Raw genomic sequence first — 17,135 nt, forward strand, 5'->3', positions numbered from 1 at the left:
TTGATTTATTATTTGATTTATTTATTTGCACCAAAGAAAACAGGTGATAAACAACAATACAGATGAACAATCTTACCTCATTTGCACTCCCTGCATATAGACTTTTTGTTTTATTTTTTCTACTGTATTATTGACCGTATGTTTTGTTTATTCCATGTGTAACTCCATGTGTGTTGTTGTGTGTGTCGAATTGCTATGCGTTTATCTTGGCCAGGTCGCAGTTGCAAATGAGAACTTGTTCTCAACTACCATACCTGGTTAAATAAAAGGTGAAATAAAAACATTTAAAATTATTTTACTTTTTTTTTTTAACAGTGTGCAGGTGTGGTTGGAAGCCCAAGGGCTTATATACGAAAACCACACAACAACAAAAACCATATACAATATATATAGTACACAAATACAAAAAGGTTTGTTAAAATAGATAACAAGACCTACTAATTATAAATGTATAAATTAATTCATCAGTAATCATGAAAAAAAACATTGTTTGGTTTAAATGTGTGTGTGCATGTGTGCATGTGAGTGTGTGAGAATTAGGCTATATGGAGGAGATAACTGAGTAGTATAGTTCATCAGGCTGACCCCCAGTCTTCGTTTGAAGTTATTGAGGGATGATGGTATTAAGAATTCCAGAGTATGGTACCTCTATATCTGATGGAGAATTGAATATGTGAGGTGCGGCAGTGGGGAGAGTGAAGATTATTGCAGTGTCTTGTGTTATATAGATGAATTTCAGAATTAACCTGAATGAATCCATTGAAGGGTTTAGGTAAACGGTCTGGGAGGTATGAGTATTTGTAGATGAAAGCGCATCATTGGTGCACATAAACATAACTATATAGACAATTATATGTATATGTCACACCCTGATCTGTTTCACCTGTCCTTGTGATTGTCTCCACTTCCCTCCAGGGGAGCATTATAAGGAGACGTCATCAAGCATGGCTGTCTCTTCAGTCAACAATTTTTCTGAATTTTTCAGAATTTTTAGGATGACTATGAACGTTCAAATGAAAGCTAGAAAATAAGCTTGTCTTGGAATTAGATAAATAATTTAACAACCTTCATGGTAATTTAACATTTTAGTAATCACAATTGATATACTCATCTCTAGTAAATCTCAGGAAATGTGACTCTGGATCAACACTAAGGGTATTGCTGTGACCGTATTACTGCCACACCAGCGGTCACGAGTAATGAAGGCAGTCAAATTCCACATGACCGTTTAGTCATGGTAATTAGGCTTCTCCAAGCTCTGATGCTGCTGGTGGTCTTTAGTAGCCTACCAAACTTGCTAACTGCCTGGCACTCAGCACTCTATTTTCCCTCTAATCACTCTGACATCAATGCAAATGTGATCGAAAATTTAATCAAACACTTCATGAGAGCCCATGAGCTCATTTCGTGCAACATTTCTATAGGCTATGCAATTGCGTGAGAAAACAGAATGATGGCCTCTATTAAAAAGAGGAGGATCCCATCAGCTTTCTATGGGCTAGGCCTAAAATATATATATGTATTTTCAATTTTCCAAATATTAAGCACATTGCTCTGCCAGGACCGAGGATCAAGGGAGAAACTCAAGTGTTTTAGTACTATATCTCTTGACACAATGATGAAAATAATAATGGCCTCTATTGTAACGTCTGCTTCCAACTCACACCCTCAAACACCTCGATCCCCTGAACGCAGCTCACTCTCCATATCCCAATCCCCTGAATTCTAATCACCTGTTCACACACCTGTTTGTCATTATCACACACTATTTAGTTCAGTTTTTTGCTTCTCATCACTCTGAGGTATTGTTTGTTTTGTGACAGACGGCTTTCAGAGCGCTGGGTTTCCTGTGAGTGATCGTTTTTACCTATTCCCTGCCTGTACTGGAGCCCTTTTGAACCCCCTGTGTATGACCTTCTGCCTGCCCCTGGATCCAGCTACCTGCCTCCTCCTGTGGTCCTTTGCAATAAACACTTGTTGCGCTTGAAACCAGCTCTCTGTCTCCCCTCGTGTTCATTACAGTTCTGATTTTGTGTGTGTCTGAGGAGCAGAAAAAAACAGGTATTGGAACTCACTAAATTTGGAGCTGATGTGTCGTGCTTTGATATAAGGAACAGGGCACAAAAGAGTAATTTCTTGAGTTTCGGAAGATATTGATATACTAAAGAAAATTCCTGGAGTGGTTGATGTATGCTGCATGAATCTGTGAATAATGGAAAGACGGAGAAGAGTTTGTTGTGTTTTTAAAAATGTGGAATCCCTCTTGACCCAGCTGGGATATGTGTATTTTCCTTCCAGAGCCATTATATCCAGGCCTTGGCAGGGAAAGAAAAACAAAATGTTTGGACATGTAGAAAGTGTCTTGAGACGGAAGGAATCGAAATGTGGGATAAAATCACTTTGATGGAGACTGAAGGGCAGGAGAGAATCGCAAAGGAATAAAGTGTTGTAAATGTGGTGGAGAACATATGGTGACATCCTTGGAATGCCCAAATAGGGTGAACAAGATGGAGGTGGCCAAAGTCAGGGCAGTTCAGTTTGTCTTCTATGGGGAGGCGGTAAAAAAGCTATTAAGAGCAGCAGGTTCGATGTTTGTTAGTGAATACCAGTGGAGCCAACAGCAACATGCGCCGAGGCCTGCGTGTCACCAGCAGGATCCAAACGTCCTTCATAGAATTGCAGGGTAGCCTAGTGGGTAGAGCGTTGGACTAGTAACCAGAAGGTTGCAATTTAAAATTCCCGCGCTGACAAATCTGTCATTCTGCCCCTGAACAGGCAGTTAACCCACTGTTCCTAGGCCGTCATTGGAAATAAGAATGTGACTTGTCTAGTTAAATAAAGGTTTTAAAAAAAATGAAGTGGACTTTGTCAGTTGTAGCATTGGTGATAAAAGGATGTGCATAAGTGGATAAGAAAGATTGACATAATTGTTTCTGCAGCTGAACTCTTCCTGGGATTAAAAGATTTTACATCTGAGGACCTACATGAAGTACTGTCTTGTGCAGTCCCACCCTTTCAGGCCGCAGAACCAGAGCAGGGTATTTTAGCTTTCGAATTACTTAAGGCGTGGGAATGTATCTTTTTTTGTTGTTGTTTGTGTGGATGAATGATACTTTCCCCGTATGGAATTTACTTTTCTCTTGTACATTGTTTTGCACCCCTGTTCAATTGACGGTGACATGGCCATCCCCCGCCCTCCTTTTGGCAAATCTGACTCCCTTCCTATAGGCAGAAACTCAAACAGGATGTACCCGTGCTAAACCTATTCAACTCTGGTCTGACCAATTGGAATCCACGCTTCAAGATTGTTTTAATCACGCGGACTAGGACATGTTCCGGGTAGCCTCAGGGAATAAAATTGATGTATACGCTGATTCGGTGAGTGTGTTTATAAGGAAGTGCATAGGAGATGTTGTACCCACTGTGACTATTAAAACCTACCCTAACCAGAAACTGTGAATAGATGGCGGCATTTGCGCAAAACTGAAAGCGCGAACATCGCATTTAACCATGGAAAGGTGACTGGGATTATGACCGAATACTAACAGTGTAGTTATTCCCTACGCATGGCAATCAAACAAGCGAAATGTCAGTATGGAGACAAAGTCGAGTCGTAATTCAACGGCTCAAACACGAGACATACACTACCGTTCAAAAGTTTGGGGTCACCTAGAAATGTCCTTGTTTTTGAAAGCAAAGCAAATTTTTGGTCCATTAAAATAACATCAAATTGATCAGAAATACTATGTAGACATAGTCATTTACAACATTAACAATCGTAGCTGGAAGTGTCTGATTTTTGTAAATGGAATATCTACATAGGCGTACAGAGGCCCATCATCAGCAACCATCACTCCTGTGTTCCAATGGCACGTTATGTTAGCTAATCCAAGTTTATCATTTTAAAAGGCTAAATGATCATTAGAAAACTCTTTTGCAATTATGTTAGCACAGTTGGAAACTTTTGTCCTGATTAAAGACGCAATAAAACTGGACTTCTTTAGACTAGTTGAGTATCTGGAGCATCAGCATTTGTGGATTCGATTACAGACTCAAAATTACCAGAAACAAAGAACTTTCTTCTGAAACTTGTCAGTCTATTCTTGTTCTGAGAAATGAAGGCTATTCCATGTTAGAAATTGCCAAGAAACTGAAGATCTTGTACAACGCTGTGTACTACTCCCTTCACTGAACAGTGCAAACTGTCTCTAACCAGAATAGAAAAAGGAGTGGGATGCCCCGGTGCACAACTGAGCAAGAGGACAAGTACTTTAGAGTGTCTAGTTTGAGAAACAGATGCCTCACAAGTCCTCAACTGGCAACTTCATTAAATAGTACCCGCAAAACACCAGTCTCAACGTCAACAGTGAAGAGGCGACTCCGGGATGCTGGCCTTCTAGGCAGAGTTCCTCTGTCCAGTGTCTGTGTTCTTTTGCCAATCTTAATCTTTTATTTTTATTGGCCAGTCTTTTTCGCCTCTTCACTGAACTTCACTGAATACCACTTCCGTATTCCGCAAGTCAATGGTACTTCCTGTTTTAGGTTTTGCTTGAAAGCAGAAGAATCAGGAGGACAGAATTATGGTCAGATTTGCCAAATGGAGGGCGACTTGAACCTGATCTAATATCTCTGGAGAGACCTGAAAATAGCTGTGCAGTGACGCTCCCCATACAACCTGACAGAGCTTGAGAGAATCTGCAGAGAAAGCAGAGCCCTGACCTCAACCCCATCGAACTCCTTTGGGTTGAATTGGAACGCCGACTGAGAGCCAGGCCTAACCGCCTAACAATGTTTTTGTGGCTGAATGGAAGCAGGTCCAAGCAGAAATGTTACAGCTTCTAGTGGAAAGCCTTCCCAGAAGATTGGAGGCTGTTATAGCAGCAAAGGGGGACCAACTCCATAATAATGCCCATGATTTTGGAATGAGATGTTCGACAAGCAGGTGTCCACATACTTTTGGTAATGTAGCATAGCTAAAGGAGTGAGATGAGATGGTAGTGGATGTCCCACAGCCTGCAATGAATTCCGTTCAGGAGAAAGATCCTGACACACTAACTGTGAAGAAGCGCATTGCACTGCTGAAACAAATAAAAACTCTAAGAAGCTAGACATCATTTTAAAGGCGTGAAAAATACTTCTGGATCAGCCAAAATGTTACAAGGAATACTGACTGAATGAAGAGGTTCCCCCCTCCCCATCCAGTAGGTGCACCATGCACCATTAACATTGTTTGCGGACCTGAAGAATAAGAAGAAGGCATTCCTAAAGTTATTCTTCCGGTATCAAAAGTAATTTCTGGACAGAGCGTGACTGAGGGGCACAGGGTCTGAGCAAGCGAATCGAGGAATCCGTGAGAAAGGGAGCACACTTGTTTGAAATGGAAAAGCGCTGCGGTAGCTATTGATAAAGAATAACATCAAGACAAAGTAGCTGCGGGATGCACTGTTGAGCGTTACATCCTGAGGGGATTGTGCTGATTGTACAGAGATTGTGACAGCCAGTTAAATGGCGTCCCTTGATAAGTCAAGAACAAGATGTATGTCAGGAGAAGTGCAGCATTATCATAACGAGACTTATACTTGGAATACGGAGGAGCAATGGAGGGAAAGGAGAGGCAGAGGTGGGAAAAAAATGGTGAGAAAAAAGGAGCTGGTTAGTTAAAGAAGAATGGTAGAAAGCGTAAGCAGAGTGCGTTGAAGACAGGTGGAGACATGGAAGTGAATGAGGGCGAAGTATCGGAGTTCATAGGTGTGGGGAAGTTCTCGGAGCCCGAGGCTTGCACTGAGGGTCAGGATAAAGATGAGTCTTTGACAGTAGTTAAGTTTTTGGAAAAAGTGGACCCTTTCCTTTTGGCTGATCCATTTGTGGTTTCAGGGTGGGTAAAAACAGTTGGATGCTGTGGAATAGGCGAGGGTAACCAGAAGTGGCCTTGTGATAATTGTTTGTGTTTCTGCTGGTCAGAGGGAGCAGGCACTCCGTGTTAAACGAATGGGGGCAAGAGATGTGAACGGTTTTGCTCTCAAGAAAAGGGCACCATTGAAAGGAGAGATTACTGGGGTAGCGGTAAATGTGAAAGCTGACCAACTGAAGGGGAAGATTCCCGGTGTTTGTGATGCTCGTCATTTGGTGTGACGCAGACTGGGTGGAAGAGTGGAGAAACAGAAGAGTCATTATCTGTTCTTTTGCCCGACAAAGTTATGTTAGGATATATAAGTTATCCTGTATGAGCTTTTGTGCCAAATACATTACGTTGTTACAGGTGCCAAGCTTATGGGCATGTGGCAGCAGTGTGTAGGAGGGAGGTTCCTAGGTATGAGAAGTGTGCAGAAGAGCATGAGACAAAGGAAGGTGTAGCATTGGGGAAAGTAGTGTTATGTGTTAATTGTAGGGGTGCCCATGGGGCTGGGGATCAGAAATGTCCTGTGTGAGAGAGGCAGGTTGAGGTTTCCAGGGTTAGTCTAGTGCAGAAGTTGTCATATGCTGAGGCAGTGAAGAAAGTAGAGGAAGATGGGTCAAGGGGGAGGGATCCTGAGAGGAGTGGTGTGAGTATTCGATCTGTACCAGTACAGAGGGATAAACCAACAAGTGATACATGTTTCAGTAAGATTGCATTTTTGGCATTTAAGCAATGGTTATCAACTGTTCTGCAGGGATGGAACGTAAGTTGCAGAAAATAGAGGTTGAGGTGGCGGCTGCAGAGGTATTTTGGTGTGCGAGACTTGACATCAGAAGAGTTACAGGGTGTGTTACAGTAAGTGGTGGTGTTCCTTCCTTTCAGGTTGTTGGCCTGAAGTAGCACTAAATAGATTGAAATAGTGGAGTATTTTACTTATTTATTTTATTTCACCTTTATTTAACCAGGTAGGCCAGGTAGGCCAAGTTCTCATTTACAACTGCGACCTGGCCAAGATAAAGCAAAGCAGTGCTACAAAAACAACAGAGTTATGCATAAACAAACGTACCGTCAATAACACAATAGAAAAATATATGTACAGTGTGTGCAAATGTAGAAGAGTAGGGAGGTAAGGCAATAAATAGGTCATAGATGTGAAATATTTACAATTTTGCATTAACACTGGAGTGATAGATGTGTAGATGATTATGTGCAAGTAGAGATACTGGCATGCAAAAGAACAAGAAGATAAATAACAATATGGGGATGAGTTAGTTGGGTGTGCTATTTACAGATTGGCTGTGTACAGGTACAGTGATCGGTAGGCTGCTCTGACAGCTGATGCTTAAAGATATTAGACTGCAGCTTCAGTGATTTTTGCAATTCATTCCAGTCATTGGCAGCAGAGAACTGGAAGAAAAGGCGGACAATGGAAGTTTTACTAGCATTTAAAAGCAGTTGGAGGCCACGGAAGGAGTGTTGTATGGCATTGATGCTCGTCTGGAGGTTTGTTAACACAGTGTCCAAAGAAGGGCCAGAAGTATACGGAATGGTGTTGTCTGAGTAGAGGTGGATCAGAGAATCACCAGCAGCAAGAGTGACATCATTGATATTTACTGAGAAAAGAGTCAGCCCGAGAATTGAACCCTGTGGCACCCCCATAGAGACTACCAGAGGTCCGAACAACAGGCCCTCTGATTTGACACACTAAACTTGGAGAGGTTGTTGGTGATCCAGGCGAGGCAGTCATTTGAGAAAATGTTATCATTATGATTATTTTTGGTGTAATGTTAGATGGTTGGGGATTTGTATTTTTTTATTTAAAATGTTTCAAGCAAAGTATATGGGAGTTATACTCCAGTCTAGTAGGTGGCAGTAATGCAACATTTATTGGATGCCAACTGCGGTTAAACCTCATCGAAGAAGAAGGTAACCCCAATAGCTGGCTCTCTCTCCACCAGTAAGTGCTGTTACCATGCTTGCATTTCCAATTCATAGTTTTTGCCTATTAATTGGAAACTTACATTTAAAATGTAACGTATGAATCACACCAGTCTGAACATGCAAACAGAAACACCTTTGTTTGTTGGTAGCTAGCGTATTGCTGTGGGCCCTGTTCCAGGTTGGGAGCCAGCTATGTAATGTTAGCGAAGCTATTATAAATGCCTCTAAGTTACTTTACCTAGCTAGTTTGTGGAGTTGCTCTGGCTCATATTCGTGTGAGTTAAATTACTTCGATTCTAACGTTACCTTGGCCATTAAACCCGTGCAGTTGATTTAATTTGTAAACAATGCACCTTAACCATGCACAAAATGGTAACAGCAGCCATTGCAATCCAAACCTATTAGCTAGCCTACTAAATGTAGCTAGAACAGTGCACCTTAGCAGTGGTGTAATGTACTAAAGTAGTTTTTGAGGGTATCTGTACTTCACTTTACTATTTATATTTTTGACTACTTTTACCACATTCCTAAAGAAAATAATGTAGTTTTTACTCCATACATTTTCCTTGACACCCAAAAGTAATCGTTACAGTTTGAATGCTAAGTAGGACAGGGAGTTGGTCCAATTCACGCACTTAACATAACATCCCTTGTGATCCATACTGGCTCAGATCTGGCGAACTTACTGAACACACACAATTCGTTTGTAAATTATGTTGGAGTGTGCCTATCCGTGAAAAAGAAAAGAAAATGGTGCCATCTGGTTAGTCTAATATGAGGAATTTTAAATAATTTAAACTTCTACTATTGATACTTAAATATATTTTAAACCAAATACTTTTAGACTTTTACTCAAGTAGGATTTTACTGGGTGACTTTTACTTGTCGTTTCTATTAAGGTATCTTTACTTTTACTCAAGTATGACAATTGGGTACTTTTTCCACCACTACATTTGAATGGGAGTTTTGACAGGTATTGACAATTGGCCTTTTAAATAATAGATGACAAGACTGATAGGTGACAAGATAAACCGTTCATGATGTTTTAAGAAAATGCAGCCTATTTGTTGCAGATGAACCTTGCTCTTGGATGCAAGCAATATTTATTAATATCAAATTAACTCTTTTGCACACAGGTCTACACTAATGTTGACTGGATACAAGAATGTTTTCCAGAGAATTCTGTCATTGACCTGCAGAAGGAGCTACCACGAAAGCATCTCTCAAACACTCGCTTGTTCCACTTTCTCTTCTCACTCCAAATTGTCTGCCCTTCGCTCATCCTTTTTTTCTGACCCCTCTCATTGTAATATTAGGTCTTATCAGCTTTCTACCCATCTCCATCTCTGTCATTGCTACTCTTTTTCGTGCTCCCTTTCCCATTCTTCTCGTACAACAGGTCCAATGGATTTAAAGGAGGTTCTCAAGGTTCTGGAGGACCTCGCCCCTCTATCACTGGCAGAGTCCTGGGATAACGTTGGCCTATTAGTTGAGCCCATTAAATGTCGGCCTATCAAAACCATCCTGTTAACCAATGACCTGACCGATTCTGTCATGTCGGAAGCAGAAGCCATGAACTGCGATCTCATCATCTCTTACCACCCCCCGCTGTTTCATCCAATCAAGTGCTTGGTTTCAAAGAACTGGAAGCAGCGATTGGCTATCCGGGCGATTACGGCTGGAATAGCAGTGTTTTCTCCTCACACCTCTTGGGACAGCGTCAAAGGAGGCGTGAATGACTGGCTGGTTGGAGGAGTTGGTAAGAGACTGCTGTCAATGTTTCCCCTAGCTTTATAATAAGCAAAGTGGACTGCTGTAGCTCTGTTTTGGGCTTCAACAACTGCTCAATATTGTAAACGTTGGTGTGAGAGGTCCTGGATGTTATGCTGCTTTGTTGGTCCATTATGGTAAAGGAGAAACTGGTTTTTGGGTATGGTGAGTATGAAAAAAAAGTGGTATATAAGCCTATAGTACTCCCAAATTGGGTTGTTGTTCACTAACTATCAAATCAAATAGTGCTTATGTAGCCGATGTGAAATTGCTAGCTAGTTAGCGGTGGTGCGCGCTAGTGGCGTTTCAATCGGTGACGTCACTTGCTCTGAGACCTTGAAGTAGTGGTTCCCCTTGCTCTGCAAGGGCCGCGGCTTTTGTGGAGCAATGGGTAGCGATGCTTCGAGGGTGACTCTTGACGTGTGCAGAGTGTCCCTGGTTCGCGCCCAGGTCGGGGCGAGGGAACGGACGTAAAGTCTATACTGTTACACTTAGGCTATAAGATTGAGTGCTTTATTATATCTGGGACCTTTTACACTCAGGATATGCGCTATGAAAGTGACACAGAATTTTCCAAGAACTCGTTTTTGAACTTTTGCATGCTTTTTGAATGGTCTTCAATGGGCAAAAACGTAGCGCAATGGTCTTGAGCTCAAAAACCCCCAAAAGGCATCTGGCAGATGTAAACTCATCCACAAATATAGTTTTATATACCTTAAATTACTGTGTTTTCACAAATTGTATTATAATTTTCAAGCCCAATCCAAAGATTAGGGTAGGATGATGTCACTTTCACAGTTTATTGAAGATGTGTATAGAGTGTCATATTTGTTCTACTCAAATTATCTGAATGTTCTGGAGTGTTCTCCCCACCTGAATAAGTTCATGATGTTTGAAAAGCACTGCGGAGTAACGAGTGCTGTTTCTGTTGTCTTGCTCAGGGAGTGGCAAAGTTTCGGTGTTGAGTCAAGCCTTCAGTAGCGCCCCCCAGAGCCACAAACTGGAGTTTACAACCAGGAGTCAGGAGGAGCTCAACACCATCATGGCAGAACTGAAGGGGACGAATAGCGGTATCAATTTACAGCACACAACTGTCAGGTACTGGATACTCTGTCAGTTTGTGTGTGCGTGCTTAAATCTGTATACACCTCTTCACTTTTGTTTACACTGTTACTGTACATATCTCCTCCATCTGTCTCTAGCTCTGAAACTGATGGCTTCTTCATAAGTCTGATCTGTCCAGACTCAGGGCTGACCCCCAGTGTTCAAACTCTGTTACAACACGCCACTCCCAGCCAGTCTCTCAGTATCCTTCAAGTAAAAAAGGTATAGTACTGCTGCTAGCCTGGTCCCAGATCTGTTTGTGCTGTGTAGCCATCTCCTATGGTCATTGTCATGGGAAATATGACCATAGCAGTTGGCAAAACAACAAACAGACCTGGGGCCATATGTATCCAGCGTATTACACCCTAACACACAAAGTGGACAGTTTGGTCAAAGTGCTGATGTAAGATCATTTTTGCCTTTTAGATCATAATGGCTGATATTTTTTTCACTAATTGGTATTTTGACCAATCAGATCAATTCTGAAAAATATCTGATGAATCAGATCAGGCTACCTGTGTCAACGCAAGATAAGATTACATGGAAAGGGGGAAGCAGACTGTATATCAGCATGCTTGACAGGGATTAACATTTAAATGAGTATTTTTTTTGGTTGCCCGAAGATTGACCACTTGCGCAAAAAATGTAAATGAGATATTTACACGCAGTAGTGCCATATATTGACAGCCATTCATCTACACACGGGAGAAATCAGAAAGATCAGTGCTGGAATTCTTTATATTTTGGTTGTTATCAGTAAAACATTTCTCAGAGCTGGCTCAACTTGCCCGACAGCCATAAATTGTCTGTCTTTTACTTAAACAATGGGAAACAGAAATATCAGTTTTAGGCTACTAGAGGTCTTTGCAGTTTGGTTGTTTGAACTTATTTTATCACCTGCCCAATGGGGCAACCTCAGAGCAGGCCCCAGGCAATAGGACAACATTTAATGTGCTTGATAAATATCCCCTGGGATCATATTCCTGCTATCCCGAATCAATAGGCTTAGCTTGCCACAGTGTGAATAGGACTGGAATTGAACTTCAATGAATTTTACTAAATGTTTTCACTCTTTTTACCTGTGACATCTTATTCATTAGTGCACACTAGCAAAACAAAAAGTTCAGGCAGTCCCTCCCTGTTTGTCTGTTTTATTCCTCTTGGTGCCTAGTGAATACGACCCTGGCTGTTTCTCACCCTGTAGCGTCCTCTCCCAGGCTACGGCCAAGGGCGACTAAGTGTTTTGGACGAGCCCGTAACTGTGGCGGCAGCCGTCCAGCGAATGAAATCACACCTGGGTTTGAATCACCTTCGACTGGCCCTCGGAGCCCAGCAAACTTTAGGTGAGTGAGAAGGCTAAACAAACATCTATGTCTTCCTTTTTGTTACCGGATTATTAACTTGTATGCGTCCCAAATGGCACACTATTCCCTATATAGTGCCCTGATCAAAAGTAGCTATAAAGTAGTGACAGGAGGATACCAATTTCGCGATACGTGTTTTTCTTTAGGAAAACAGCCCTAATGTCATTATGTTGTCATCCAGAGTCACATTTATTTATTTTTCGATATAGCACACAATATTTTACATACAGCAGGTTTTTAAAGGACCAAAGTGTTTGCTCTTCTTTTTGTTTATTTTTGCCATGGAAAAAATATTGCGATACTGGTATTGTCCCAGCCTTACTCTAAAGAGAATAGGGTGCCGTTTGGGGGACACACCATGTCTTTTAATTATACTGAACAAAGATTTTACTGAATTACAGTTCATAGAAGGAAATCAGCCAATTGAAATAAGTCCATAATCTATGGATTTCTTCATGATTGGGCAGGACGGCATAGGCCCATCCACTTGGCAACCAGGCCAACCCACTGGGGAGCCAGGCCTAGCCAATCAGAATGAGTTTTTCCCCCACAAAAGGGCTTTATTACAGGTTGAGCGGTTGTGAAGCCAGTTGGATGTACTGACAAATTCTCTAAAACAACGTTGAAGGCAGCTTATGGTAGAGAAATTAACATTCAATTATCTGGCATCAGCTCTCTTGGACATTACTGCAGTCAGCATGCCAATTCCACGCTCCTTCAAAACTTGAGACATTTGTGGCATTGTTGTACGACAAAAGTGCATATTTTCTGGCCTTTTATTGTCCCCAGCACAAGGTATACCTGTGTAATGATCATGCTGTTTAATCAGCTTCTTGATATGCCACACCTATCAGGTGGGAGAAATGCTCACCTATCTTGGCAAAGGAGAAATGCTCACTAACAACGATGTAAACAAAATTGTGCTCAAAATTTGAGGGAAATAGGCTTTTTGTGCCCATGGACATTTTCTGGGATCTTTTATTCCGGCTCATGAAACATGGGACCAACACTTCACATGTTGGGTTTATATATTTTTTTAGTGTATATATTTGCTGCAATAAGTATATTATGTTGACAGCTAGTGAGGGGCTGAGAGGATAACGTAACGTATGTGATTGTTCATTTTAGAGTCCATTGTAAGCACTGTGGCAGTGTGTGCTGGGTCCGGAGGCTCAGTATTGAATGGAGTGAAAGCAGACCTCTACATCACAGGTACAGTCGCTATAAACGCCAGCTGCTAGAATCAAAACAAATACGGTCAAGAATACTGAACAATTTATTTTGCATATACAGTGCCTTCGGGAATTATTCAGACCCCTTGACTTTTTCCACTTTTTGTTACGTTAGCCTTATTTTAAAATATATATTTTTAAAGATCCTCAGCAATCTACACACACCACCACATAATGGCAAAGCAAAAACAGGATTTTAGAATTTTTTGGAAATATATTAAAAATAAAAAACGGATACCTTATTTACATAAGTATTCAGACACTTTGCTATGAGCTCAGGTGCATCCTGTTTCCATTGATCATTCGTGAGATGTTTCTACAACTTGATTGGAGTCCACCTGTGGTAAATTCAATTGATTGGACAGGATTTGGAAAGGCACACACACCTGTCTAGAGTACCAGTCAAAAATTTGGACACACCTATTCATTCAAGGGTTTACTTTATTTTTACTATTTTCTACATGGTTGAATAATAGTGAATACATTAAAACTATGAAATAACACATGTAATTATGTAGTAACCAAAAAAGTAAGTGTTAAACAAATCAAAATATATTTTAGATTCTTCAAAATAGCCACCCTTTGCCTTGATGACAGCTTTGCACACTCTTGGCATTCTCTCAACCAGCTTCACCTGGAATGTTTTTCCAACAGTCTTGAAGGAGTTCCCTTGTTGGCTGCTTTTCCTTCACCCTGCTGTCCAAACCATCTCAAATGGGTTGAGGTCAGGTGATTGTGGAGTCCAGGTCATCTGATGCAGCACTCCATCACTTTCCTTCTTGGTCAAATAGCCCTTACACAGCCTGGAGGTGTGTTGGGTCATTATCCTGTTGAAAAACAAATAATAGTCCCACTAAGCGCAAACCAGATGGGATGGCATATTGCTGCAGAATGCTTTGGTAGCCATGCTGGTTAAGTGTGCCTTGAATTCTAAATAAATCATTGTCACCAGCAAAGCACCCCCACACCACCTCCTCTATGCTTTTTGACCGAGACTTGCGCTCCAGTACCGCTTGCCGTGTGGTAGCAGAGAGAACAGTATGACTAGGGTGGCTGGAGTCTGACCATTTTTATGGTCTTCGTCTGACACAGCCTGGTATAGAGGTCCTGGATGGCAGGAAGCTTGGACCCAGTGATGTACACATGCAGAGATCATCCGTGGTTGGAACCAAAAATCTCAAATTTGGACTCGGACCAAAGGACAGATTTTCACCGGTCTAATGTCCATTGCTTGTGTTTCTTGGCTCAAGCAAGTCACTTATTATTGGTGTCCTTTAGTAGTAGTTTCTTTGCTGCAATTTCGACCATGAAGGCCTGATTCACACAGTCTCCTCTGAACAGTTGATGTTGAGATGTCTGTTACTTGAACTCTGAAGCATTTATTTGGGTTGCAATATGAGGCTGGCAACTTTTGAACTTATCCTCTCTGGGTCTTCCTTTCCTGTGGCGGTCCTCATGAAAGCCAGTTTCATCATAGCACTTGATGGTTTTTGTGACTGCACTTGAAGAAACGTTCAAAGTTCTTGAAATTTTCCGCATTGACTGACCTTTGTGTCTTGAAGTAATGGACTGTCGTTTCTCTTTGCTTATTTTCTTATTTTACCAAATAGGGCTGTATTCCACCCCTACCTTGTCACAACACAACTGATTGGCTCAAACGCATTAAGGAGGTAAGAAATTCCACAAATTAATTAACAAGGCACGCCTGTTAATTGAAATGCATTACATGTGACTACCTCATGAAGCTGGTTGAGATAATGTCAAGAGTGTGCAAAGCTGTCAAGGCAAAGGGTGGCTACTTTGAAGAATCTCAAATATAAAATATTTTGATTTGTTTAACACTTTTTTTGGTTACTACATGATGCCATATGTTATTTCATAGTTTGTCTTCACTATTATTCTACAATGTAGAAAATACTAAAAATAAAGAAAAACCCTTGATTGAGTAGGTGTGTCCAAACTTGATTGGTACTTTTATATAAGGTCCCACAGTTGACAGTGCATGTCAGCAAAAACCAAGCCATGAGGTGGAAGGAATTTTCCGTAGAGCTCCAAGACAAGATTGTGTCGAGGCACAGATCTGGGGTTCCTCTGTGGAGAGGGCAGAACCTTCCAGAAGGACAACCATCTCTGCAGCACCACCAATCAGGCCTTTATGGTGGAGTGACCATACGGAAGTGACGCCTCAGTAAAAGGCACATAACAGCCCACTTAGAGTTTTTTCAAAAGGCACAAAATGGACTCTCAGACCATGAGTAACAAGATGTTCTGGTCTGATGAAACCAAGATTGAACAATTTGGCCTGAATGCCAAGCGTCACTTCTGGAGAGAACCCGGCACCATCCCTACAGTGAAGCGTGGTGGCAGAATCATGCATGATTTTAACCGGTCTCCTCCCCTTCATCTACACTGATTTGAAGTGGATTTAACAGGTGACATCAAAAAAGGATCATAGCTTTCACCTGGATTTACCTGGTCAGTCTATGTCATGGAAAGTGCAGTTTTGTATACTCGGTGTACATGCAATGCATTCCAGTGTTTAATTGCTATATTGTAATTACTTCACCACTATGGCCTATTTAATGCCTTAACTCACCTCATTTGCACTCACTGTATATATACTTGTTTTCTTTTGTTCTACTGTATTATTGACTATGTTTTTATTCCATGTGTAACTCTGTGTTGTTGTGTGTCGAATTGCCATGCTTTATCTTGGCCTGGTCGTAGTTGCAAATGAGAACTTGTTCTCAACTAGCCTACCTGGTTAAATAAAGGTGAAATTGAAAAACAATTACGACACACACACACTTTTACTATGACTTGTGTTTCAATGTCCAGACATTTACCTCTGACCTCATTTCTCCCCCAGGTGAGATGTCCCATCACGAGGTCCTGGACTCCGTCGCTGCGGGTGCCAGTGTGATCCTCAGTGACCATAGCAACAGCGAGCGTGGTTTCCTGGCCGTGTTCAAGAAGAGGCTGGCAGGGCATCTGTCCAACTCTGTTACCGTGGCGCTGTCACGGGCTGACAGGGACCCCCTGGAGGTGGTCTGAGATGCTTACAGTTTTCCCCAGCTGGCAGCCCACAGACCGAATCTATTCCGCAGGTGGTTTTCTTAGCAAATAATTAATACATTCATATTTAGACATAAGGCTGTAAAAACACAAGGAAATCAACTTAAGTGATTTTTTTTTTTTGTGTTTTTTTGGGGGGGTAATCTGTTCAAGTATTCCCACACATAATAGAGATGTGATCGTATACTAATGTAAGCAAGGTTTGAAATGATTGTTTAAGTGAAATATGTTTGGGCTTCTTCCTGTCTATTTGCAGTCTACAAATGATTTGTAATTATGTTCCAACCTTCCCGATCATCCCCTCAAGGAAAAAAATAGGACTGTGTTTGAATCTAGTTGATGATCTCTGCGTTAAAGGATTTAATAAATAATGCGATAAGGAAATGCAGGACTAATGTATACAACTGAATAAGGTAATCCTTTGGGTGATATTCAAAGTATGCATCTACATCAGTGGTCACCAGAGCATTCCTAGTCAATCACCAAACAATGTAAAAAAATAAATATTTAAATCCTTGCATTCCTATTTTTTTAAATTCCTTTTGCACTGTTGGTGGTAGGTGCACTTGATTCAGAAGTCCTAGCGCCCGGAAAGGTAAAGTGTTCCCATTTTGAACTACTTCATGTGTCTGAAGGTAGATCTCCACATACCCAGCAGGCCCAGAGAGCAAATCAAGTGCACCTATAGGCCTATCACTGTCCAATCAGATAGTTCAGATCACTGTCTCCAGTTTCCTTGCCATAGACTGGAAA

At 41.4% G+C, this 17,135-nt stretch overlaps 1 protein-coding gene across 2 annotated transcripts; it reads left to right on the forward strand.

Moving 5' to 3' along the window:
• Positions 1–4,574: 4,574 nt before the first annotated feature.
• On the forward strand, positions 4,575–16,902 carry nif3l1 (NIF3 NGG1 interacting factor 3-like 1 (S. cerevisiae)). Of its 2 annotated transcripts, none has more exons than XM_021565535.3 (7): positions 4,575–7,853; positions 8,974–9,596; positions 10,549–10,705; positions 10,810–10,933; positions 11,916–12,054; positions 13,204–13,287; positions 16,177–16,902. In XM_021565535.3, the coding sequence occupies exons 1-7, from the start codon at positions 7,663–7,665 to the stop codon at positions 16,359–16,361; spliced, it is 1,503 nt and encodes a 500-aa protein (XP_021421210.2). In that variant the 5' UTR covers positions 4,575–7,662; the 3' UTR covers positions 16,362–16,902. The 2 variants fall into 2 exon arrangements, with proteins under 2 accessions (XP_021421210.2, XP_021421211.1); XM_021565536.3 differs by having other exon boundaries at positions 7,831–8,112.
• The last annotated feature ends 233 nt before the right edge of the window (positions 16,903–17,135 follow it).

Source organism: Oncorhynchus mykiss, chromosome 16 (genome assembly GCF_057628025.1).
Source record: "Oncorhynchus mykiss isolate SJ-2025 chromosome 16, ASM5762802v1, whole genome shotgun sequence".
Taxonomy (NCBI): domain Eukaryota; kingdom Metazoa; phylum Chordata; class Actinopteri; order Salmoniformes; family Salmonidae; genus Oncorhynchus; species Oncorhynchus mykiss.